Raw genomic sequence first — 26,927 nt, forward strand, 5'->3', positions numbered from 1 at the left:
CTCTTATGGGAAGGCTTTCCACTAGATGTTGTAACATTGCAGCAGGGACTTGCTTCCATTCAGCCACAAGAGTAAGTGCTGGCCAGTCAAGTTCTTCCACATCGATCTCAGCAAACCATTTCTGTATGGACCTCGCTTTGTGCACGGGGTAATTGTTATGCTGAAAAAGTAAAGGGCCTTCCCCAAATTGTTGTCACAAAGTTGGAAGCACAGAATTGTCAAGAATGTAATTGTATGCTGTAGCGTTAAGATTTCCCTTCACTTCCCGGGTGGCGCAGTGGTCTAGGGCACTGCATCGCAGTGCTAGCTGTGCCACCAGAGTCTCTGGGTTCGCGCCCAGGCTCTGACGCAGCCGGCCGCGACCGGGGGGTCCGTGGGGCGACGCACAATTGGCCTAGCGTCGTCCGGGTTAGGGAGGGTTTGGCCGGTAGGGATATCCTTGTCTCATCGCGCTCCAGCGACTCCTGTGGCGGGCCGGGGCGCAGTGCGCGCTAACCAAGGGGGGCGGGTGCATGGTGTTTCCTCCGACACATTGGTGCGGCTGGCTTCCGGGTTGGAGGCGCGCTGTGTTAAGAAGCAGTGCGGCTTGGTTGGGTTGTGCTTCGGAGGACGCATGACTTTCGACCTTCGTCTCTCCCGAGCCCGTACGGGAGTTGTAGCGATGAGACAAGATAGTAATTACTAGCGATTGGATACCACGAAAATTGGGGAGAAAAGGGGGTAAAATTCAAATAAAAAAAGATTTAAAAAAAAAAGATTTCCCTTCACTGAAACTAAGGGGCCTAGCCCAAACCATGAAAAACAGCCCCAGACCATTATTCCTCCTCCACCGAACTTTACAGTTGGCACTATGCATTTGGGGAGGTAGCGTTCTCCGAATCCGCCAAACCCAGATTCGGACTGCCAGATGGTGAAGCTTGATATATCACTTCAGTTTCCACTGCGCCAGAGTCCAATGGCGGCGAGCTTTACACAACTCCAGTCGACGCTTGGCATTGCGCATGGTGATCTTAGGCTTGTGTGCGGCCGCTCGTCCATGGAAACCCATTTCATGAAGCTCCTGATGAACAGTTCTTGTGCTGACGTTGCTTCCAGAGGCAGTTTGGAACTTGGTAGTGAGTGTTGCAACAGAGGACAGAAGATTTTTTGCGTGCTACGCACTTCAGCACGAGGCGGTCCCGTTCTGTGAGCTTGTGTGGTCTACCACTTCGCGACTGAGCCATGTTGCTCCTAGACATTTCTATCTCGCAATACCATCACTTACAGTTGACCGGGGCAGCTCTAGCAGGGCAGAAATTTGACGAACTGGCTTGTTGGAAAGGTGACATTCTATGACAGTGCCACGTTTAAAGTCACTGAGCTCTTTAGTAAAGCCATTCTACTGCCAATGTTTGTCTATGTAGATTGAATGGCTGTATGCTCGACGTTATACACCTGTCAGCAACAGGTGTGGCTGAAATAGCCGAATCCAGTAATTTGAAGGGGGGTCCACATACTTATGTATATATAGTGTATTTTAAGTATTAGCCAACCACATTATATGTTATAGCAATCTGTCAGTCAATGAAGTGACACGCAACTATTGGTTGATGCGTGCAACATATGAGCAGGGGAACACAACCTATATGTGGTTAGCTGATAAATACCTATCATGCATTGTAAGATCTGTCAGGAGTCAGAAACATCTAAGCAGTGGAACATGACATAAGTATTTACTCAGTAGGGAGTCCATGCAGTTATCTTCTCTACTATTGTTGGATCCCAGTTTACTAGTGGAGTACCCTGCCTACTTCACAACAGGGCCTGTTGACCAATCCTGAAACAAATGATGGATAAGAAAAATAAAGACCAAAAACCATTGTACACCAGTGAGCCACAATATCCCCGACCCGTCCTGTTTATGACTGCACGTCCCAGTCCAGCACACACTCCCATATTTTTTGAACAAGTCAAGTGACGCCACTACTCCCTGTAGCCATATTGGTATTACTTTCAAGGCAACGAGTGAGCCGCTACCCGCGGACAGCAAGGTAGAGGGCGACTGACAAGTGTGGAATTTCATTAAAACGAAGCTACAAGTTACTTGTAAATTGCTGGCCGAAGTTAAAGTCGGGTATGTGCTTTGTTGGAATGATATCTCACTATTTGTGTTATATTCTTAGCCATAGTCACAGCTACTGTAGCTAGCTAACGTTAACTCACCACTTGTCCACTGCACTGCGCTAACACCACAGCAGCTAAGTTAGCTAGTAAGTTGGAAACGGGACCGAATGGAGGATTTAGCTAGCCTTTGCATTAACATTGTGGCTAATGGGCGTAGCTAGCAACTAACTAAGTTGATCTAGCGATACTATGTTAGCTAGTTAACCAGTACACCATAGACGTCGTTAGCTAACTACCTTCTTTAGCGCCCATTGACGATAGTATCGTCTGACTGAGGGTGTTTTGTTTAAGAGCCCCGACCCTTGTTCTAAAACGTTAACGCATCGTTTGCGGTAGGGTTTTGAAAACATAAGGAACGTATCTTTCATATCAGCAGGTGGGAAAAAGTACTCAATTGTCATACTTGAGTAAACGTAAATATACCTTAATAGAAAATGAGTCAATTAAAATGAGTCACCCAGTAAAATGCTACTTGAGTAAAAGTCAAAGTATTTGGTTTTAAATATACTTAAGTAGCTATCAAAAGTAATTGGAATTGCCAAAATATCAGTTCAGAGACAGTAGGGATGAATAGGGATGTTCTCTTGATAAATGTGTCAATTGGACCATTTTCTTGTCAGTGTAACGAGTACTTTTGGTTGTCAGGGAACATGTATGGAGTAAAAGGTACATGTTATTCAGGAATGTAGTTTAGTAAAAGTTGTCAAAAATATAAACCGTAAAGTACAGATACCCCCAAAAACTAACGTAGTACTTTAAAGTATTTTTTACTTCAATACTGAACACCACTGCATATCATAGAGAAATAATTTTCTACAAAGGTTAAATTACACACACCTTTTATAGGGTTATGGTTCCCACAGAGACATATTTCCATGTTACACCGCTTGTTTTCAGTAGTGATGGGGAAACAAAGCTTCCAGAAGCGTTGCACATTTCCAGCCAATTGTGTCAAATAGGTTCATTACTCGAGGCTTTGATCGACACTGTGTACACTAGTGGCACCTGGTAGTCAAAACAATTTAGCACAGCCAAATTATTATAGATGACATCCCACACACTATAGTACGTGCACAGTGTAGCCTTTGTGTCTTCTCCCAAAACAATCAGGTGTTTGGCGCCAGGTAGCCTAATGGTTAGAGCGTTGGGCCAGTAACCAAAAGGTTGCTTGGTCAATCCCTGAGCTGACAAGGTAAAAATCTGTCGTTCTGCCCCTGAACAAGGCAGTTAAGCCACTGTTCCCCGGTAGACCGTCATTGTAAATAAGAATTTGTTCTTAACTGACTTGCCTAGTTAAATACAAATAATAATTTGTTAGATGAAAAGAAGCTTCGGACGTCATTGATCACGTGCCTTTGATAAAGCATCTGCACACTGCTTCAAAATAAACTGTTTAGCGATTGCCTCCGCGCACCGGTATTAAATGTAACATCACTAGTTTATGGAAGACAGAGTGGACTAACATCCTGTGCTAATTAGCTATCTGCATCACTGACACCTGTGTGTAACAAACATCTTGTCACTGAAAAATACTGTCGGGTGTAACTGTGTTAACCGGTTAAAACATTGTACAGTAAGTGTGTATTTTTAATTTGTGAATTTTTTGTTGTTGTTGTGAGATGTAAGTAGAGGGATTTCTGTTTCTAGAACCGTATTGCAATAGAATCAATGCTTTCTTAAGGGCCCTTCCCAACAATGCAGAGAGAGAAATTGATAAATAATTGAAAAATTGTAACACGAGGAATAAATACATAATGAGTAATGATAACTAAGCTATATACATGGGGTACCGAGTCGATGTGCAGGGGTACGAGGTAATTGAGGTAGATGTGTACATATAGGTATGTGTAAATTTACTATACAACTGGATAGATAATTAACAGTAGCAGCAGCGTATATGAGTCAAAAGAGTTGGTGCAAAAAGGGCCAATGCAGATAGTCCGGGTAGCCATTTGGTTAACTATTTAGCAGTCTTATGGCTTGGGGGTAGAAGCAGTTCAGGGTCCTTTTGGTTCCAGACTTGGTGCATCGGTCCTGCTTGCTGTGCAGTAGCAGAGCGAACAGTCTATGACCTGGGTGGCTGGAGTCTTTGACAATGTTTTAGGGACTTCCGCTGACACTGCCTGGTACAGAGGTCCTGGATGGCAGGGAGCTTGTCCCCAGTGATGTACTGGGCCGTACGTACTACCATTAACACCTTGCACTTGGATGCCAACCAGGTGCCATACCAAGTGGTGCAACCATTCAAGATCTTTTCAATGGTGCAGCTGTAGAACTCTGAGGGCCCATGCCAAATAGGGCTGTGGCGATACCAGTACCACAATACTTTTTCAATGTCAAAAATGAAAACGCGAAGCAAACCAAACTATTTGTACATCAAATATTGTGTGCTATATCTTGGAAAATATACTGAACAAAAATATAAATGCAATATGCAATGATTTTACTGAGTTACAGTTGATATAAAGAAATCAGTTAATTGAAATAAAATCATTAGGCCCTAATCTATGGATTTCATGTGACTGGGCAGGGGCGCAGCCATTCAGAATGTGTTTTTCCCTCAAAGGGATTTATTACAGTCAGAAATACTCCTCAGTTTCATCAGCTGTCCGGGTCTCAGACGATCTCGTCGTGGAAGAAGCCGGACGTGGAGGTCCTGGGATCTTTTTATTTCAGCTCATGGAACATGGGAACAACACTTTACATGTTGTGTTTATATTTTGGTTCAGTATAAATAAATGTGGCTCTGGATGACTGTTTTTTTCCAACATTAGGTCTGTTTTCCTAAAGAAGTTGAGTCTGCTTTGTGTTTGGTTTCCTTGCCACAACACTAACGAGTTTTGCGGTACTGGTATCATCATGGACCTAATGCCAAATCTTTTCAGCCTCCTGAGGGGGACGAGGCGTGGTCGTGCCTTCTTCACGACTGTTTGGACCATGATAATTCCTTAGTGATGTGGACACAGAGGAACTTGAAGCTCTCGACCGGCTCCACCGTCGGCCCTCCATTTCCTGTAGTCCACGATCAGCTACTTTGTCTTGCTGACTTTTAGGGAGAGGTTGTTGTCCTGGCACCACACTGCCTACCACTGTGTCCTGAGGAGCCTAAGGGGTGTCTGATCAGGCCTGCCACCGTTGTCGTCAGTAAACTTAATGATGGTGTTGTGTGTGGCTACAGGAGGGGACTAAGCACACACCCCCGAGGGGCCCCCGTGTTGAAGGCCAGCGTGGTGGATGTGTTATTGCCTATACTCACCACCTGGGGTCGGCCCGCCAGGAAGTCCAGGATCCAGAGGGATGTGTTCGGTCCCAGGGTCCTGAGCTCAGTGATGAGCTTGGAGGGCACTATGGTGTTGGAACGCTAAGCTTTAGTCAATAAACAGCGTTCTCACATAGGTGTTCCTCTTGTCCAGGTGGCAGAGGGCACTGTGGAATGCAATAGAGATTAACGCTAGGCTCCTTTAGTCCATTATTGGGCTAGTGAATTAGACTGAATTTAGATAGCTAGGTGTTTTGTTGTTTATCACCACATCCAGTGCTTAAGTAGCTAGAGAGCTTACAATGGCCATAAATAGATTCAACTCACTTAGCTAGCTACCCAACTAGCTATCATGACAAATAACAATCACCATTTTAAACTTGTAGAAACTTGAATGCAGAACACCATCACAATGACGGCTCAGGTATCATTAAATGTACTTTATCCTTGTCCTGAGGAGCCAAAGGGATGCACCTTTTTAGTTTTTTTTCTTGCTCAGTTTTTAGAGCATGGCACCTCCAACGGCAGAATAGTGGGTTCGATTCCCGGGACCAACCTTACGTAAATGTATGCATGCGTACTGCAAGTCGCTTTGGCTAAATGCGTCTGCTTATGGCATATTTTTGCTTTAGCACTACACATCTGAATCAAATGATTAACTCATCAAGCCTTGAGGATTTGAATCTGGTGTGTAGTGCTAAGGCTAAAATATGCAACTCTTTCAGTCACTACGACCACGATTAAGAAATTGTGATTAAGACAATAGTTTTTAACCTGGTCAGAGCATCAGCGTTGTACAATTATGTTCAAATTAGAGGTATCGAGCAATCTAGCTGTTGCTTTTACACACACACGACTACCCAGTGCCTGATACTGCTCACTTTACTGTAGAGTAGCAAAAGGACAAGGTTGTGCAAGTGTGTCAATAGGCTATTGCCTATTGAATACAGGTGCTGTCATATTTTTCCCCTCGTAGTTTCACATGGTCAGAGGCAAAGCATGAAATGTGCATCTGCAAAGAAGCACCTACAAGTAGTCTTTTGACAGCGGTTTTCTCCCTTGTTTTTTTTAGCTTAACAGTGTTAAATAAGTTTTCTACGAGCTAGGCCTAGGTGAGGCTAAATGCAATCGACTTGCCCGGGAGGACTCCTCCCAGCCTCAGGCAACTAGCTGCTCTGCCACACTGGTACAGAATGTTGCTCTGGTTCCTGTAATCCAATTTAATCCAATATGACACTGTTTATAAATGGATGCAGATTAAATACACTAGAATACTTCCCACTCTGAAACAAATAGGTTGCAGTCGCTTTAGCAGCTCACAAATATTGTTTAGCTTGCTAAAGTGATTGGTGCAGTGTAGTGTATGTCAATTGTGCTCATCTTTCTCACCGGGAAGTAGTTCTGTCACAGAAAGGCCTATAATGTATTGGTAAATAGTTTCCTGTCCCAACAGGAGGGTTCTTCACATTATGTAAGCGTTTCACTTCTGCATTTGTTGTGCCTGCCTCCCACCTGGTGTTTTTGAAAAGGCACAATTCAGACTCACTTTTGCAATGCCTTTTACTTCTGATTTATTGTCTTTGTATGTCTCTGTGAGAGGATTTCACTTGAGAGCTTCACTTCTGTGAGAGGATTTCACTTGTTAGAACTTGGGAGGTAAGCAAATGGGAGGTAAGCAAACAGTTAGCAAGATGGGCCATGAGTAGCCTAGTTTTTTTATTACTATTAGAAGACAGTTTTATTCAAAGTGGCTAACTCCAAGACATACCACTCAACTTTTTTACCGTTCTCTGCTACCTTTTGTATTAAAATGTCCCAGAAGTGAATATGATGAGCGAATGAGCACATCTGAACGAGTGTAACAGATGTTGTTATGGTGCATTCCTGTGTAGCCAAACTCCTCACTCTCGCTGGTTCTGTTCCTATGGTTGAGCTTAACGAGCGCTACCAAAAACCTGGAAAGAGTTTGGAAGAGCAGCCAATTCACATGTCATCAGAAAATAGCATGTGTTAATACTCAAACCCCATATGGAGCTCAGCTACCCTTTTTTCACGTTAAACATCAATCTGTAGTGAATGCTGTTGCCTGCTGCTGAGGGAGCGATCATAGCTTTCTGAGTGAGTGGTATGAGTAACAACAACTTCTCCACATAGAAGCAGAGAGCTTAAGGATCAACCACATGACACAGTGCCTTTTGACCTCTACTACAACTCGGTCGGAAAGAGGCGTGTCAGTCGGACTCTTGATCTCCATGGTGATTTAGACTTACTAAAGCTCCCACGCTCAACAAATTGTAGTGGTGGAAATTCTGTTGTCAGCCTATAGGCCTAGCCTAAAAAATAATGGTGAGACAAAAAGGTACTTGGATCATACAGTTGAAGTCGGAAGTATACATACACTTTGGTTGGAGTCATTAAAACTCGCTTTTCAACCATTCCACAAATTTCTTGTTAAACTATAGTTTTGGCAAGTTGGTTAGGACATCTACTTTGTGCATGACACAAGTAATTTTTCCAACAATTGTTTACAGACAGATTATTTCACTTATAGTTCACTGTATCACAATTCTAGTGGGTCAGAAGTTTACATACACTAAGTTGACTGTGCCTTTAAACAGCTTGGAAAATTCCAGAATTATGTCATGGCTTTAGAAGCTTCTGATAGGCTAATTGACATCATTTGAGTCAATTGGAGGTGTACCTGTGGATGTATTTCAAGGCCTACCTTCAAACTCTGTGCCTCTTTTATTTTTTTTATTTTTTTTAATTTTTTTAATTTAACCTTTATTTAACCAGGTAGGCAAATTGAGAACACGTTCTCATTTACAATTGCGACCTGGCCAAGATAAAGCAAAGCAGTTCGGCACATACAACAACACATAGTTACACATGGAGTAAAACAAACATATAGTCAATAATACAGTGAAAAAAATAAGTCTATATACAATGTGAGCAAGTGAGGTGAGATAAGGGAGGTGAAGGCAAACAAATATATGTATAAATAAATACAAATATAAAAAAGGCCATGGTGGCGAAGTAAATACAACACAGCAAGTAAAATAAAAAATAAAAACACTGGAATGGTTGGTTTGCAGTGGAAGAAAGCGCAAAGTAGAGACAGAAATAATGGGGTGCAAAGGAGCAAAATAAATAAATAAATACAGTAGGTAAAGAGGTAGTTGTTTGGGCTAAATTATAGATGGGCTATGTACAGGTGCAGTAATCTATGAGCTGCTCTGACAGCTGGTGCTTAAAGCTAGTGAGGGAGATAAGTGTTTCCAGTTTGCTTGACATCATGGGAAAATCAAAAGAAATCAGCCAAGACCTCAGAAAAACATTGTAGACCTCCACATGTCTGGTTCATCCTTTGAGCAATATCCAAACACCTGAAGGTACCACGTTCATCTGTACAAACAATAGTACGCAAGTATAAACACCATGGGACTGCACAGCCGTCATATCATTCAGGAAGGAGACGCATTCTGTCTCCTAGAGATGAATGTACTTTGGTGCGAAAAGTGCAAATTAATCCCAGAACAACAGAAAGGACCTTGTGAAGATGCTGGAGGAAACGGGTACAAAAGTATCTATATACAGTACACAGTAAAACCAGTCCTATATCGACATAACCTGAATGGGCGCTCAGCAAGGAAGAAGCCACTGCTCCAAAACCGCCATTAAAAAGCCAGACTACGGTTTGCAACTGCACATGGGGACAAAGATCGTACTTTTTGGAGAAATGTCCTCTGGTCTGATGAAACAAAAATAGAACTGTTTGGCCATAATGACCATCGTTATATTTGGAGGAAAAAGGGGGATGCTCGCAAGCCGAAGAACACCATCCCAACCATGAAGCACAGGGGTGGCAGCATCATGTTGTGGGGTGCTTTGCTGCAGGAGGGACTGGTGCACTTCACAAAATAGAAGGCATCATGAGGAAGGGAACATTTATGTAGATATATTGAAGCAACATCTCAAGACATCAGTCAGGAAGTTGAAGCTTGGTTGCAAATGGGTCTTCCAAATGGACAATGACCCCAAGCATACTTCCAAAGTTGTGGCAAAATGGCTTAAGGACAACAAAGTCAAGGTATTGGAGTGACCATCACAAAGCCCTGACCTCAATCCCATAGAAAATTTGTGGGCAGAACTGAAAAAGTGTGTGCGAGCAAGGAGGCCTACAAACCTGACTCGGTTACACCAGCTCTGTCAGGAGGAATGGGCCAAAATTCACCCAACTTATTGTGTGAAGCTTGTGGAAGGCTACCCAAAACGTTTAACCCAAGTTAAACAATTTAAAGGCAATGCTACCAAATACTAATTGAGTGTATATGTGATGTGATGAAATAAATAAAAGCTGAAATAATTTTCTCTACTATTATTCTGACATTTCACATTCTTAAAATAAAGTGGTGATCCTAACGGACCTAAGACAGGGCATTTTTACTAGGATTAAATGTCAGGAATTGTGAAACTGAGTTTAAATGTATTTGGCTAAGGTGTATGTAAACTTCTGACTTCAACTGTATATAGCGTGTCAACTTTTGGCCTGAGCAGCAGCTGAAGTCAATGGGTGGTGACCTCAATGGTTTTTGCCAAGTTCATTTGAGTCAGTCACTTAGTCAATTTTTCAATGATTTGGTCCATTGCCTGCTCCATAAATTGATTCAGAGGTTTTATATAGCCTAGCCCCACAACACTGGGGGATGGCTTCCCCTCCTCTAGTCAAAGTTAACATCCTTTCTGCGTAATGCTTTTTTTTTTACTAGCTTCTGAGTCAGCAAGTTATGGCAATGACTAAAGCTTTCCCTCCAAGGTTCTCAGTAGAGAGTAGTAGCTGAATAATTATTTGCCATTTTAAGAGTATATATATTTTTTTGTCCCTCGAGAACCAATGCTTATTGTCCTTTTTTTTTTTTTGCTCTCATCTGCGCAAGGTTATAATCTAGCCTATCTACAGGTGGCTTCACTGTAATAATTTACACAGTGGAATGTCCCACTCCACACCTTCACCTGAAGGTAGAGGTCCCATAACAAAGGTTAGCTGAAATTCAAATTAAACCTTGTTGCTATTGGATTGATAAGGGTATTCTGTAAATACAGTGCATTGGACATGCTTTGGTTAGACTGCCCTCTTGCTCTGGTTTAGAGAGCACATTCACAACAGTCCCAAGCAATTGTGCATGTCATGAATTGGGCTTGGGCAGTATATACCGGCGTATTTGGAAAAGCCACGGCATACATTTGAATATTTGTAGAAACTTTTTAAGTAAATACCTGCAGTCAACTTGTGCAATACTATAGGAGATAAAGAACATTGCGTTCTTCAGTTCGTCTGTCACATTCTTATGAAGTTTACGGTAGTCCCCAGTCACGTGTCACATGGTGTTTGTTTACAAGAAAACGACGAGAGACCGGAGCTTTGTGAGTCACTCACTGTTGTGCAGCATGCGCCAGGGTATCTAATTACAGTATTGAATTCACAACTAAATGTTTGCCAGCTAGATATATTTTATAACGTATGTTAAATCTAAAATGTGCTAAATGTCTGCAGTTGTGCATTTGGTGTGCAAATTTAGTAGCTAGTTAGCTAAGTGGTTAGCTTATTCCTAAATCAAGCATTCGCTTGGTAACAGCAGAGAATATCGTCCTGGATCAAGAGCCTTGCTGGCAAATATTAGTTTTGTGCGTGCAGAAAAATGAGTGAGTAGTATTTTTGAGTTACTTTTTTAGGTCAGAAACTGTACAAAATGTTTACAATGCGCTTTTTAGCATTTAGTTGGCGTTCTCTATTGGGATTTCACAAATACAGTGCATTCAGAAACTATTCAGACCCCTTCTCCACATTTTGTTAAGTTACAGCCTTATTCTAAAATGGATTATGTACATTTTTACTCAGCAATCTTAATGACAGCGAAACAGGTTTTAAGTAATTTTTGGAAATGTTTTAAAAATAGAAAACAAATCTTATTTACATAAGTATTGACACCCTTTGCAATGAGACTCAAAATTGAGCTCAGGTGCATCCTGTTTCCATTGATCATTCTTGAGATGTTTATACAACATGATTGGAGTCTACCTGTGGTAAATTCAATTAATTGGACATGATTTGGGAAGGCGTGCACACACCTGTCTATACAAGGTCCCACAGTTGACAGTGCATGTCAGAGCAAAAACCAAGGTCGAAGAAATTGTCCGTAGAGCTCCGAGACAGGATTGAGTCGAGGCACAGATCTGGGAAAGGGTACCATATCGACTGTAGTACCCTAAATGTGAAGTGAGAATGCCATCATGCCACTATATCATCAGAGGCTATTAGGTCCAATGGCTTGTTTTGAAAGGTCACCAACCCTCCCTATATTTGCAGTGAGGGGTTTGACTTTAACTTAACCCTGTCCTATTCAACAGGTCAATGTGGCTGCACTGCACACCTGTTTAGATATCACATAAACGGCCACTTGACACAACATATTTACAACCCCCTTATCTCATATTGAGATCATGTAATCCTCTGTGTAGACATGCTGTGCTCATGGTAAGCCAGGAGTGTCCTCTGCAAGGCTGAAGTTGTTTGTTGTAAGCTGATGATAACACAGTGCGGTAGTGTTGTCACGATACCAGCATTTTTTGACTTCGATACTCGATACCACAACAAATAAAGAAGGCGTATCAGCCAAAGTCACATAATGTCACTTGAACCAGACAGATCTTTTGAGATCAATATCATTGCATTACAATTTGAGTTTTGGTTAAAAATAACTAACTACCTAAAGGTAATCATTTATTTGAATGGTAAATCTTAGGGATGTGCAACTTTTGGGGTTTTAAATGATTCGGAGCGATTTGGTTTGATTAGAGGAACGATACGATTCACTAACATTTGTTATATAAGCACATTTGTTTTCCATTCTAATCTGCAGCTAATGGAGTTTGAGCTGGGCGCCTTTAAGCTGAATCTGTCTGAGCTGACCTTTCACTGTGTCTATGGTTTATGTCGGCACCTGAGCTGAGCCATAAGGATGACTCGGCATCTACCACCCCAATGGGGATAAAAATGGGGATAATGTTTGCTTTTTGTCCCTAAACTTTAGATCTGAAATCCCCATCACCCACTAATTAATTTGGCATTTTTGCAAATTCAAAGTGTTTGACCTAGTAATGTATCAATATTCATCGTTACAAATTAGCTATGACATAGCCAATGAATATATAGCACAACTTTGGATTTCAGCCCTGTCTCAATTGAATGATTTAGACCTTTTTTGATAACTTAAAATCTATATATATCTCCCCCCACTTTGCCCATGCAGTGCGGGTAGCAAAAACTATTGCAAACATCGCTTATACAGGATAAAGTTTATAATATCATATCTAAAAATGACCATATACACTGATTTTGTTTAAAGAAAACTATCAAAACTGTTGCTGATGGTGAACCTGAACAATCAAAATCAAATCTAATGTACCCTAAGCCCCAATCAGCAGGTTGGCTATAGGCAGCAGGTTGGCTATAGGCAGCAGGTTGGCTATAACTCATCTGGCTATAGCCAACCTGCTGACTATCTCTGGTGGTAGCTTAGGCTACTTTATTCCGGTAAAACACAATTTTCAACAGCGCATTTGATAACAATAACCTAGCAAATTACATTGGTTGACAATCAACTAATAAAGCCTAATATTGCACAAGCCATTTTACAAACATTTGAATGCGGGAGGCGACGTGTGGCCTCGCGGGACGCAGTGTACACAGTTTGATTAATCTATTTATATTGCCTAGGGTTGTTGGTAATCCATAATGACATAAATTGCCTGTATTGATGTGATAAATACAACAATACAGTTCAAACATGAATGTGCACAAGTTGTTATTTTTCTAACTTTAAACTACAGCTACTAGTTTTATGGTTGCAGCCATCAATTGTTCCATTAGCGATCACCTATATTGGTAAACCTCACATTTCTCTAGAATAGGCTACTTATCGTAATGAACGATATCAGCGAAATGCCTGCGATAAGTGATTGGTATGGTCGGCGTCGATCATTTTCGGTTTACTGTCCCAGCTCTGGTTGTTCGGCATGCAAAATTACTTGTTGATCAATGATTATCAACACAGTTACATGCTCGACACTGAAGGAGAGGAGACATCAGTTGTCACAAGATGAGGTATTTTCGGAAGTTAAGAAGAAAGTAACAGCATATGATCAACGTTTTAATGGATCTTCTGACCGGTCGGTTTGGGGTCCCTCCAACCGATGTAGTCATATCTTAAACATTTGAACCGGGGACCAATGCGTGTTTAGATCCCTAGTAAATCTCTATTCCCAGGGGTATTCAGCTCTTACCCTACGAGGTCCAGAGCCTGCTGGCTTTCTGTTCTACTTGATCATTAATTGCACACACCTGGTGTCCCAGGTCTAAATCAGTCCCTGGTTAGAGGGGGAAAAAGCAGTGGAACTGGCTTCAAGGTCCAGAGTTGAATTTGAGGGCTTTAGTCTATTGATAGACTGAGTAAATCAAGATGTAACCTAGGCCTATCCACGGTACAGGTTAATGCATATTCAATATTCATATTTAATGCCATGAGTTATTGAGCTTGTTTTGGCTGATTTCCATGCGGCTACAGATTAAAAACATTTGACTTATTTTATTATACTGATCAACATTTGCTGCTTTTTATTTGTATAAAAGTGTGCGCAGTCTCTTAAGACCCTTGACTTCATTCACACACAGTCAGTTCGAGGCTAGAGAAAAGATGATATGTGAATCGGGGGAGACGATGAAAATGTAAAGTTTTTGGTGTCAATCAGCAATATTTTGCCTTAACGTTTACATATTATCAGAAGCATGTTACTAGGGAAGTGAATTGATATTTGCTTCAGCTAGCAAGGAAAGTTGGCCTATAATTTGTATTTATTAAACTAGGCAAGTCAGTTAAGAACAAATTCTTATTTACAATGATGATCTGCCAAACCCTAACCCGGACGACGCTGGGCCAATTGTGCGCCGCCCTATGGGACTCCCAATCACGGCTGGATGTGATACAGCCTGGAATTGAACCAGGGTCTGTAGTGATGCCTCTAGCACTGAGATGCAGTGCCTTAGACCGCTGTGCCACTCAGAAGCTACTGGTATCTTCTTGCAAGTGTTCTAGCCTGTAATGCTAATGAGTGCAGTGGTTCCTCAGGCCAGGCTAGCAAAGAGTAAGTGGAGCAGGCACGGTGCTCTCCCGTTATAAGGGGACATCGGCTGCCCTGATAGACATACTTGATCCTCTCTCAATCAGTAGACGATGTGAGGCACATTTGACAATGACAGAAGTACCGAAAGTAACAAACTGTTTTTCATGTTCTATTATTGAAAAAGTACTGAAAGTTCGTTGTACTGTGCTACACTACAGTGCAATGGTACTTGTCAGTCCCAAGGACTCAACATATTTTTTCTGGCTGTCTGGTAAGTTCTGCCCTTGGTGATTGGGGCTGGCTGTGGAGTGGGCATCAGCTCGTGGTTCTTGGACTTCCTGCCATCCTTAAAATGAGCAGAATTAGATACCAAATGGAACAACTCTGTGAAATTTAGTCTACTACTGTTACCAAAAAGCAGTGATGCGAGTAGAATCACCTCAGCACGATATAAGAGGAGATTTGGATTGGAGGAGAAGGAAGAGCAGAGAGTTGGGTGTAGTGAAGTAGTAGCCCAAATTCTTTTGGAGGTGTCTGGTCACTGGTGACATTCATTCTGTGAGGAGGCATAGGCCTATAACTGTACTGTACGTCAGCTTACATAAACACCTGCTAGTTGTGGTGAAGTAAAATGTGTCACATATACAGTGAGGGTGTGCTTATCCTCATACAACCTGTGCTACATGGTCCAAGGTGTAGTGAATCATGAGCTTGGCAGTCATACTTTCACTTTAATAGCTGAAATGCTTGAGGGGGATCTTCTCTTCCTGTCTGGTTGAATTATGCTATCCTCCGTCTTTCATCCAATGCAATGCTTCCTTCAATTAAAGGGGCAATCAGCAGTTTCTACATCCATTTGAGACTTATACACTGAGTGTACAAAACATTAAGAACACCTTCCTAATATTGAGTTGCACCCCCCCACTTTTTTTTTGCCCTCAGAGCATGTATTCTACAAGGTGTCGAAAGCGTTCCGCAGGGATGCTATGCTGTGTTGACACCAATATTTTCCACAGTTGTCAAGTTGGCTAGATGTCCTTTTGGTGGTGAACCATTCTTGATACACACAGGAAACTATTGGAAAACCCAGCTGTGTTGCAGTTCGTGACACAAACCGGTGCACCTGACACCTACTACCATACTCCGTTCAAAGGCACTTCAAACTTTTGTCTAGCCTATTCACCCTCTGAATGGCACATACACAATTCATGTCTCAATTGTCTGAAGGCATAAAAATCCTTTAACCCATCTCTTCCCCTTCATCTACACAGATTTTGAAGTGACATCAATCAGGGATCATAGATTTCAACTGGATTCACCTGGTCAGTCTGTCATGGAAAAAGCAGGTGTTCTTAATGTTTTGTACACTCAGTGTAAATTAATTATATGTACCCATTTGAGTCTTGAAGAATATAATTTATAACTGCCTTATGACCTAAGTTCAACTGTCGTGCTGCATCATAACCCCAAATATAAACATGTTTTACTCCCAATCTTTGTCAACAAAGTAAATGCAAACCCTATATAGCCTTAAAACATGGTTAAAACTATAATTTTAACATCATGGACGGTGAATCCTTGCATCCATAGCTCTATGAATTTGAGAGTGGTTACATTTCTCAAGCCCCATCCCTTAACTTTTCACTGAAACTGGTGAGGAGGTCGCTTTGTTATTGTTTTAACTGCTGGTTTCTGCTTTAAGGTCATGAATTCGTGTTTTGGTGAAAGGTGTAAAAATAACTTGATGCTCATCTCTTTAGATGAATGTGTGCAAGGTAATTACTTCCTCTGTAGGAGGAGACGCCACAAGAGTTTCTAAACCCAGAGGCGCAACATTGTGAGGCTTCCAGGAACGTTTGCGAAATAGACTAAGCAGGCCGGGGTTTGGGGTTTGAGAAGTCTTAATAAGTAGTTAAACGTGTTATTACGCCAACCTCGTTAAAGTGACAAACGAACGTTTTCATTTTCGTCAAAAACAACTTTATATCGAAGGAGTGCCTTTGCTTTGACGGCCTGCACATGTGCAGTTGTGCACCAGACGACCATTAGACCCGCTGACGTGTTTCTACGCATGAGCTTAGCTAGCCAACGTTGCCATGACGTCGCCTACTAGTGTGATCGGGGATTTCTATTGGCGAAGCAGTTTCTGCCTGTCTTTGACCTCTCATATGCAAAAGCAGCAGCATCCTTGTCAACAACCGAACCATCTTAATCGATTTTCTTGTTTTGGAGGTTTCTGTTTGGGTTAGAGCATACAAAGTCCTCTTTCTCCTTTTCTTCATTTTGACACTTTCATTCTCTTGGTATCTGAGTCACTTCTGTCTTGCCAGAGTTCATGAGACGTGGGCTGGTATATTTCAGACTCAGTGGTCCTCAAAGAGTATTGAAAGTTAGTTAGTTAGGCTAAGTAATGTTGGAGCCCAGCACTGAGGAGAAAGGTTCAATGTCCCCTGCTGCCTCCCTCCATCTGCTTCATGAAGACAATTGTTTTGCAATGGCGACCCATCTGGGGAAACCTTGGATTATTTTTAGATGCACTGTCTCCCAATTTGAGACTGAAAGAAGACTGTTTTGCATGCAGTGCCTCTTCTGTTCAACGTTACAGGAAGGAAAGGGCAAAGAACCATTCATTATGAGAGCCAGGCCTTTTTAAAGCTGCTGTTTATTGGCAGTGTCTCCTCCTATACCATTAGTTTATAATGACCATTACACCATGTGTAGCTTGGATGCCCTCCTGCCTATGGAAAATGTTAGCATTATTGGCCTTCATGTTGCCTCAGGAAGATGTAGGGTGGCAACTGTGTTCATTGGGCCCTCCCCACAAACTCATATAAACCTAACATAGAAAATGTTGTGGGGAGAAGAAGAACTAACATCATGAGTGTTGACTTTCTGAAGTAGTCCTATTTTCATGTCTGCATAATGTTGGGTGTATTTTCACAATCTCAATCTGATTCTGGGCAAAATGGCTAGAAAAATAAACCTGAAAGAGCGAGGACAGAGCTCGTAATCTATTAATCATGGGTTTATCTTTAGCTCCTGCTTCTCCCGTAACCTGAGGTAGGCAATAGCAACAAGTGTCGGCGTCAGCTAACCCTGTCATTCAAAATGAAGTCTTTCGTCCTGTTACTCCAGCATCCAAAACTATGAGGAGTGCGCTGTAAAAGGTTGTCCTTTTTCCCAACCTGTCCGAGATCTGGTGTCACTGATGGCGGAGGGAAAGCTTATGAGGTTCTGAAAGGACCAGCTGGTGATGGGGAAGCCCATAGTCAACCTGGTGCTGGGATAGAGGTGTATTCACCACCTTGCTACCCTCTGCTACCTGGCAACCTTCTCCCACCTGTCAACTTGGCAACCTGTACGTCCACTCAGAGACAAGAGGCACAAGAGCGACCAATCAGCAAATGACCAACTAAAACACTCCCAAGTGTTGTTGTTGCTACCTGTTGCGTGGTGTCTGACCGGAGTCCAGATTTGTGTGAGGAGGTCGTTATCCTGTATGTGTTTTGGCTTGGTAGTTCTTTTGCAAAATGTTTTGTTTTTTGTTGTTGATATTACTCTTGAAATCAAGTCTTTTTTATCTGTCATTATTAATAACAGTACTAAATATTTCGTGGACATACGCATGTGTTTGATTCGATGACTAATTACCCTGTTCCAGTGCATATTTTCTTTTGTCACGTATCATTTGGACAAATCACGATTTCACAGGTGTGCACATCTTTAACATTTCAGAGAGGCGAGGGGACATTTGGCCCATAAACTTGCCTGTAACCTGCAAGGAGAGGGGGTGGAGCTACAGCTCTGCTTCCCCTCCTCGTTCTAGTATCTTTTCTAGCAAGTCTGCCCCCAGAGCTTAATCAAGCATCTGATGCAATTGCGTGGGATTTTAGTTATGGATTTCCGAGATTACTCGATACTAGGTAGTGGACCCTGTGTACCCTAACCTATTTGACAGCAGAAGTACATGCACGCACAAGCACATGCATAGTATTAAAAGGTCTAAATTAATTCAGTCAGCATGTGCTTACTCTTTCAGGCAGTGCACTGGTTGACCCGTTGAGCTGAAGGTGGTGTATGACCTGAGCTAAGCTGAAAGGACATAAGATGTTTTTCTGTCTTCCCCATCTGTTTACTGCGTGTCACACTGAAGAGGAGGCGGTGTGAAAGTGAGACTGAGGTCATTCTGCTGTTATTTTGGATGAGAGCTGTGAGAGCTGGAATCTGCTTCTTCGGAACTAAATCTATTGAATCCACTGAAGCAGTACATGTACTATAGGCCTAAGACACGTTAGGCCTGTTACTGTATAAAGTTAATGCAAAATCTAGCCTCACTCTGAAGCACTTTTCTCTGAAATGGCATAGGCCTCCCTCTACTCTGTGTTTAACTTTGCAAAGCAGAGGTGAGTCACAGTAGTTCACACGGTCACAACCAGGATTGGCAGTTGGTTTTGTCCCAACATGTTGGGCCCTTCAGATGAAAACGACCACGCCTAACCTGGTGGGCGCAGAACGTCACGCCTAAATGCTGAATGTCAGTGTCTTCGTATGCCTTTGCCATTTACATGTAGGTGTTTGAATCGATGCCTCCATGCAGCCTCACCACCGCAAAGTATTGAAGCATTTTTTGACAGTGTAACGTGATCAAGATCATCTGTTGTAATCAGACGTGTTGAAAGGTTTAGGCCTTCTCTCTTTCTATTGGGCATTAAGTACCAATGAAGAGACCAAGCAGCCTTGTATCTTCCTCTTAACCTAACTCCCTATGATTCATTTCCCTGACACAATCCTTTCTTTCTCAGGCCCGGCTCTAGATCTCATCTTCCTCTTGACTGCAGCTGAAGCCTGTCGTCATGGCAGTAGGCAGAGAGGCCTCACTAACAGGGTTAATATGTCTCTAAACAATATCCACTCCAGGCAGGGGCACACAAGGCCCTATACTCCATGGCTCCATATCACCTGTCGTCAATAGTGTTAGCTCTCTGGGCTAGGTGGCTAATGCACAGATAACTGTGAGCCTGTGTGCCCTCCCTGCCTGTAGCCTGGTCCCAGTGCTTATGTTAGTGTTAGCTTCTGCTGCTAATTAGCACAATCCCAGAGCAGCAACAGTGGGGCCAGGCCTGGAGTGGCATTGCGTTGCTATGATCCACTCCATATTAGAGATCTGCCAGAGGTGTGTACCTAAGTTTGAATTTGTCTTGGTATCAACATCAAGAGATGGCCTAGTTGAGTAGACTTTGTGTATGTAATCTGTAGGCTTTATTTGAGATTATTTTTGATCACTCAATGTGCCTATAGTATCGTATGCATCAGACGCATGTGCATCACCAGTTCAAACAACTGAAGTCTGTCCCTTTTTCAGGGTACCATCCCCAGGCCCACAGGGCAAACACAGCCCATCGTCTTTCTCATCAATTACCTTTGACCTATATGAATGTACAATTACAAGCTCCCGCTCAGTGCCTTTGCTGGAAGTTGGGTCAAAGCAGATAAACTTCTGTGTTTGCTTTGCTAGTTTTGGATTCACTCCAAAGAGTGGGAGAGATGAGGGTAGTATTTTATTTGTAACTTGCGCCGAATACAACAGGTGTAGACCTTACAGTGAAATGCTTATTTACAAGCCCTTAACCAACAAAAAAAGAGAGGTATAAAATAACAGTAGCGAGGCTACATACAGGGGGTACCGGTACAGAGTCAATGTGCGGAGGCACAGGTTAATTGAGGTAATATGTACATGTAGGTAGAGTTAAAGTGACTATGCATAGATAATAACCATAGAGTAGCGGGGGGTAGACTTTTGACTAGATGTTCAGGGGTCTTATGGCTTGGGGGTAGAAGCTGTTAAGAAGTCTTTTAGACCTAGACTTGGCGCTCTGGTACTGCTTGCCATGCGGTAGCAGAGAGGACATCTATGACTAGGGTAGCTGGAGTCTTTGACAATTTTTAGGGCCTTCCTCTGACACCGCCTGGTATAGAGGTCCTGGATTGCAGGAAGCTTGACCTCGGTGATGTACTGAGCCATACGCACTACCCTCTGTAGTGCCTTGCGGTCGGAGGCTGAGCAGTTGACATACCAGGCAGTGATGCAACCCGTCAGGATGCTCTCGATGGTGCAGCTGTATAACTTTTTTAGGATCTGAGGACTCATGCCAAATCTTTTCAGTCTCCTGAGGGGGAATAGGCTTTGTCGTGCCCTCTTCACGACTGTCTTGGTGTGTTTGGACCATGAAAGTTTGTTGGTAATGTGGACATTAAGGAACTTGAAGCTCTCAACATGCTCCACTACAATGAATAGCATTCTCATGTAGGTGTTCCTTTTGTCCAGGTGGGAAAGAGCACTGTGGAGTGCAATAGAGATTGCATCATCTGTGGATCTGAGGCGGTATGCAAATTGGAGTGGGTCTATGGTTTCTGGGATAATGGTGTTAATGTGAGCCATGACCAGCCTTTCAAAGCACTTCATGGCTACAGACATGAATGCTATGGGTCGGTAGTCATTTAGGCAGTTTACCTTAGTGTTCCTGGGCAAATGGGGCTTTCTGGTTTCATGCCATGGTTCTGTGAAGCTGCAGATGGATTTCCCTAAGGATAGAGAGAGTGAGGGAATTAGATTGGGAAAGACAGATGGTGTCTTCTGGGCAGAGAGCGAGGTTAAGGAGGCAAGCGAGTAACGGAGATTGTCATCGTTAGGAAAGTTAGATAGGAGCAGCTTGGTTTTTCTACTGGTACGTCAGAACCTGTTATTATATAATGTCACAGTGCAATTCTCTACTGGTACATCACAACCTGTTAGAATATAATGTCACAGTGCAATTCTCTACTGGTACATCACAACCTGTTAGAATATAATGTCACAGTGCAATTCTCTACTGGTACATCACAACCTGTTAGAATATAATGTCACAGTGCAATTCTCTACTGGTACATTAAAGGGATAGTTCACCCAAATGACATATTGGTTTCCTTACTCTGTAAGCGGTCTATAGACAAGGTATGACAGCAATCCATGCTTTGGTTTAGTTTCTGTTTCAACATTTTCCAAGTCATGGGACTGATATTAGCATTTTTTGTGCTTCATGTTCATAGCATCAATAAGTGACTTTATTGAGCTTTACAATCAAGATACTTTCAGATGATTTGGATATGATGCGTGGGGGGGAAAAGCTATCGGTCCCATGACTTGAATGGGATTTGTGCCAAAAATGCTAAAACGTTAGCATTTGGAAACCGTGCCAGACAAACTAAACCAAAGTATGGATTGTCATACCTTCTCCATCGACTGCTTACAGGGCATAATTAAGTAATTTCAGTGAACCATCCCTTAAAGACCCATATTAAACTCTTTCTGATTTTAACACCCATCTTCTGTGGACACCATTATTCTGCAGCTATCAACCTTCATTAAAATGGTTGTCCAGGTTCTTTTTTGCGGACGATGGGAGTTATTAATACTAAGCATTTGCTTCTCTGTGTGTTTGTGTGTGTGTTCCTTGAAGCAGTGTTTCCCCTATATTAATTTAGCAGCGGTGCCGCCACTGAAAAAAGAAATACAAATAAAATACAGATATCTGCCGAGACGCACTTTTAAGATCAGAGTGACAAGTTACAACAAGTTGCATATCTTCCTCAGATTTTCAGCAGCTCGCCCGAGAACCTCCAAGGTAACTTGAAATCCTGGAAGTGTAGCCAACCCATAGAGAGAGAGGATTTGAGAGCCCAAGAGCCCGTTTTAGCATGGGCAGCGCTATTGAGGACTTTCACCATTTTGAAGTAGTTAGCAGGGTGGGAATTCTCATGAGTAAAGGAAGGATCACATAATTCCATCCAGGTCATCAGGAGGGATCAGCCAATGAATTATACTTGTGTGAAAACATTCCATTACTGCAGGTGGCAGTAATGTATACCTGTTCAAACAGCACACTTCAGGTGGCAGTATGCACCCTTTCACTTTGTTACTTCAAAATGGAGATGGCATCAATGGCGCTACCCATGCTCTCACAGTTGCCGTAATGGGACAAATACAATGTTGCGTCCTCTAACTATCTTTTAGCCAACCTTAATAATAGCTGTATGTGATAATTGTTAGCTAAGATTACTTTTTGGGTTAATATAGAATGGTCTGGTGGTGTCATTGAGATCAAGAGAGAAAATGAAACTGTCCTCGATTTTCAGAAGCGTTTTAAAGGAAGATAACATAATTACATGTTAATGTATTTTGGAGTAGGATGTCCAATAAAAAATCCTCCTTTTTGAGTGAGCTTATCTTTTAAGTTAATAAAGCAGCTAAGTGAATGAGACTTCAGGCCTAGTCCATGGACATTTTTGAGAGGTTCTCAATTGAAATTCGTCTGTATTGCCTGACATATTTCCTATATCGCTTTTCATATTCTTAAAATACAATTAGTTGGATGACACTTTTTTTCCCACTTTCAATCTTTGTATCACAGCTTTGAAGGGGTATTTGCAAAACATTAAAATACAATAGTTTTCTCTCTCTCCCTCCTCTCTCTTTTTGATCCAGGCGAAGCTAAGATGGTGGACCGGCTGGCGAACAGCGAGGCCAACTCCAAGCGGATCCAGGTAGTCGAGGGCTGCTTCGGCGCAGCGGGCCAGCCACTGGTCATACCGGGCCGCGTACTCATCGGTGAGGGTGTGCTCACCAAGCTGTGTCGCAAGAAGCCCAAGGCGCGCCAGTTCTTCCTGTTCAACGACATCCTGGTGTACGGCAACATTGTCATCCAGAAGAAGAAGTACAACAAGCAGCACATCATCCCGCTGGAGAGCGTCACCATCGACACGGTGGCTGATGAGGGCGACCTGCGGAACGGCTGGCTCATCAAGACACCCACCAAGTCTTTCGCTGTCTACGCCGCCACCGCTACTGAGAAGTCAGAGTGGATGAGCCACATCAGCAAGTGCGTGGGCGACCTGTTGGAGAAGAGCGGCAAAGCGCCGACTGGCGAGCACGCAGCCGTCTGGATACCTGACTCAGAGGCCACTCTCTGCATGCGCTGCCAGAAGATCAAGTTCACGCCCCTCAGCCGCCGCCATCATTGCCGCAAGTGCGGCTATGTGGTTTGTGGCCCGTGCTCTGACAAGAAATTCCTGCTGCCCAGCCAGTCGTGCAAGCCGGTGCGTGTGTGTGAGTTCTGTTACCTGCAGCTGGCCTCCGCAGGAGGGGGGACGGGCTTAGACCCACGCTCGGACTCCTACAGCCGGTCAGGGTCAAAGTACAACAACGTGTCGGACGACGAAGATGAGGAGGACAGCAGTGACTGAGAATGGCCCTCCTGACAGCCTTCCATCTTCCCCTTTTAGTAATCAATTAGCAATATTCCATTTATAATTATCATTTTTTCTTCGCACAGCAGTGTTATGAAGAAAAGTTATTTTTTTCTACTAGCTGAAATAAATGCTTTTTAACGATAATATAGTGAAATGCCTGATGGGAATTGTAAGTTCGGTAAAAATATCCCACGCACTATTTGTAGTATGGCTGCTTCCTGTATGGCGTGCTCCACAGTCATCCTCTTTGTTCTCCATTAAACAGTGGACCTCACAACAGGAGAGAATGATGCTAGGAGTAATGTAGCACCTCTCATTGTCCTCTCTGCTAATGTCATCCTCTTCTATTATATTCTTGATTTCATTTCCCTTTTTTATTTTTTAACAGATGAACCTTAAGAGGTACATGCCTCAATGCGGATATTTCTGCAGGGAGAAGCGATTAGCATTCAGTCACACTTCACATGGTCAACCTACCCATTTAAATATTTCAGGTAAAATACCTATAGGTGCTTTTTTTTCTAGGTTTGTAGCTGCTTCAGTATTTTCTAGCCTAAATAACCCCTCCTTCACTAACCTCTCAAAGGATTACAGTATCAAAGCCAGAAACAGAAACAGCCTGATCTGTTGATCTGTCTTTTGTAGTTATTTGCTTATGACAAATCAGCTAAAGCTTTATGATTGTATGGTGAAGCTCCTCTAGGTGTGTATGTCTTAGCATACAGTGGTGGCCAACGTTCAGTTTTGAAGTTGAAGAGTTTTTCTACACAGCTTAGCTTGTAATAGCATGTATTTGAAATGCAAATATTCAATCATCCCAAAAATGTACCTCACACAGACCTTAATTTTCACACAGTGCCTTCTGATTAAGTGAGTTGTCTGGGCAGGCCTGTTTTAATGAGATATTGCATCAGAGTAGACCCTACTACTGTAACTTCTGTTTTGAGGCTGTGTTCTGTCGGTATAACCCTAAGCTGATTGGCTGTAGGGAGAAGCTTTATAGAGTACTGTCCAGTGTTGGAGATAGTTATGTGTTAGGTTTTGGTTCGTCTAGGGTATTTGGCAAGTTTCTGGCTGGAGTCTCCACTGAGTGCCTCTAGAGTGCTGTGAGAGCAGAAACTTGACCTGTGATGATCAGGAAATCAGCCCATTGTCTTACTGTGGTCTCCTCAGTATGTGACTGCTTCCTAACCTGCCCTCAAAGTTCCAGGGTATCCTGACCTGTCAGAAAATAAAGCTGAACTGAACTTGCCTGAACAGAGAACGGGAAATCATTGCATAACGTACAGGAACTCTACAGGAAGTGTCTACCATCAACTTCTCTGAGGAACCAAGACTGCCCCCCCCCCGTGTCCCTCTTCCAACTGAGCTTCCCTATAAGGTATGGCCATTCTGTGTCAGCTGACACTGACATGTGAAAGGCTTGTTGGAGGACTAATAATGACCTACCCGCAACCACCATCACTTTTTCACGCTGTGAAGCGAATGGGAAATGCACTAACCATTTCAGGTTTTACACTCTGGGACAGACAGATCTAATTCAATCACTTTCAGTCTGGGCATAGTTTATCTTCCTGTGTTTCCATGGGAATCCTTTCTCTCCTTTTTTAAAGCAACTTGTTTTTACACCTAAGCAGTCAGGCTCACAGGTGGCAAAGACTTGAACTAATTTGCAGTCTTTCAGTGTAATATGGAACGTTTATCCTGAGATGTGTGTATTTGAGTGACAGAACTGACAAAAGGGATCATTTCTTTCCTTTTTTTCTTTTTTTTTTAGCTTCTCTAAGAAGTAACTGTAGAGCCCTATAAAAGTCCATCTCTTTGGCAAGCAATAAGACATGAGACAAATCTCCTACCCCATTGTCTCTGATTATCAGGTTGTATTGTTGCAGAAGCAGATGCTCAAAATACTACATCCCTCACTCTATTGAAGGTTTATCATCATACTCAAACAACAAACAGATATTGGGCACATCTATATTAATGCAAATCCTACCATAATCTGTAGTTTCCTTAATCAACACTTTTTTTTCATCTTTCACCTCACTTAAGGAATATTTTGAAATGACTTCTGTTGATTTTGTATATTTGTATAGTGTTTGGGGTTTGTTTTGTACAGTATACTATGTAGTTATACAAATGCCGCTGTTTCAGGTCTCTTGTGCTCGTCTCACCTTCATGTATGGACCGGATTCAACACCTGCACTTTACTCCCTTTCTCTAGAGAGAGGTCGTAAACAAGAGCTACAGTGCCTCTGAGACCATAGACTGACAGGACTGGATTTCCTGTCTGACATCACCTCAGGAGAGTGAGCTAGGGGTACCTACACAACCTGAGAATTAACATTGTACACCCGTTAAGCAAAAATTATGTCTGAACACAGAACTGAGGGAACAATGTGAGATTTCTGAAAGGGCGCATACCATACTTTTTTGAGTTTGTTTTCTTTGCCTGCTTATCTGGTTTGGTTTGTTAACCTCAAGTCTCATGGAATTTAAGTTCTCTCCATTGTTCTCGGGTGGTGTTTTTTGTTGTCTTTAAGAATATTTTTTTTCTGTTGCCATTTAAATTCTCGTTTTCAAAGTCTTAAGGGCTTAAACCTGAATGTAATACAGCATATCATCATTGGATACTAATTGTCTCTGAATTGAAATATATAAATACCATATTGCCTAAAATCTGTCTCTTCTTTGGCTTGTTGGAAAAAGTCCTCATGGCTTCAGAGGGGAATGACTATTTACCATGGTGTTTAGAGGGAGCTTGCTAGGTGGTGGCGACAGTCTTCTCGGGGAGCTGAGAACTGACTGCCCCATGACCTCATAGGCTGCCTGATAGTCACATGGCCTGTAGTGCTCGTAACAATCATGCCATAATCCAGCAGCCAAACTGCTCTGTCAGTGCAGTTTTCAAGCTCTGTTTGTCCAGTGACTCAATGGGAAGCCCAGAAAATTCTCAGACTTATTTTGTTTTCCTTATGCATATCTTAACATTTGTGATCAAGTCACTTTTAGTTATGTAGTAGAATTTAATTAGCCACTG

At 42.5% G+C, this 26,927-nt stretch overlaps 1 protein-coding gene across 6 annotated transcripts; it reads left to right on the forward strand.

The window, feature by feature from the left end:
- The first annotated feature begins 1,973 nt into the window (after nt 1-1,973).
- LOC139573639 (pleckstrin homology domain-containing family F member 2-like) lies at nt 1,974-26,566 on the forward strand. Of its 6 annotated transcripts, none has more exons than XM_071397316.1 (2): nt 1,974-2,113; nt 23,124-26,566. In XM_071397316.1, the coding sequence occupies exon 2, from the start codon at nt 23,135-23,137 to the stop codon at nt 23,879-23,881; it is 747 nt and encodes a 248-aa protein (XP_071253417.1). In that variant the 5' UTR covers nt 1,974-2,113; nt 23,124-23,134; the 3' UTR covers nt 23,882-26,566. The 6 variants fall into 6 exon arrangements, with proteins under 6 accessions (XP_071253417.1, XP_071253419.1, XP_071253418.1 ...); XM_071397318.1 differs by lacking the exon at nt 1,974-2,113 and adding an exon at nt 3,607-3,736; XM_071397317.1 differs by lacking the exon at nt 1,974-2,113 and adding an exon at nt 6,940-7,078.
- The last annotated feature ends 361 nt before the right edge of the window (nt 26,567-26,927 follow it).

The sequence above is a fragment of the Salvelinus alpinus genome, chromosome 4 (assembly GCF_045679555.1).
Source record: "Salvelinus alpinus chromosome 4, SLU_Salpinus.1, whole genome shotgun sequence".
NCBI classification, from domain to species: domain Eukaryota; kingdom Metazoa; phylum Chordata; class Actinopteri; order Salmoniformes; family Salmonidae; genus Salvelinus; species Salvelinus alpinus.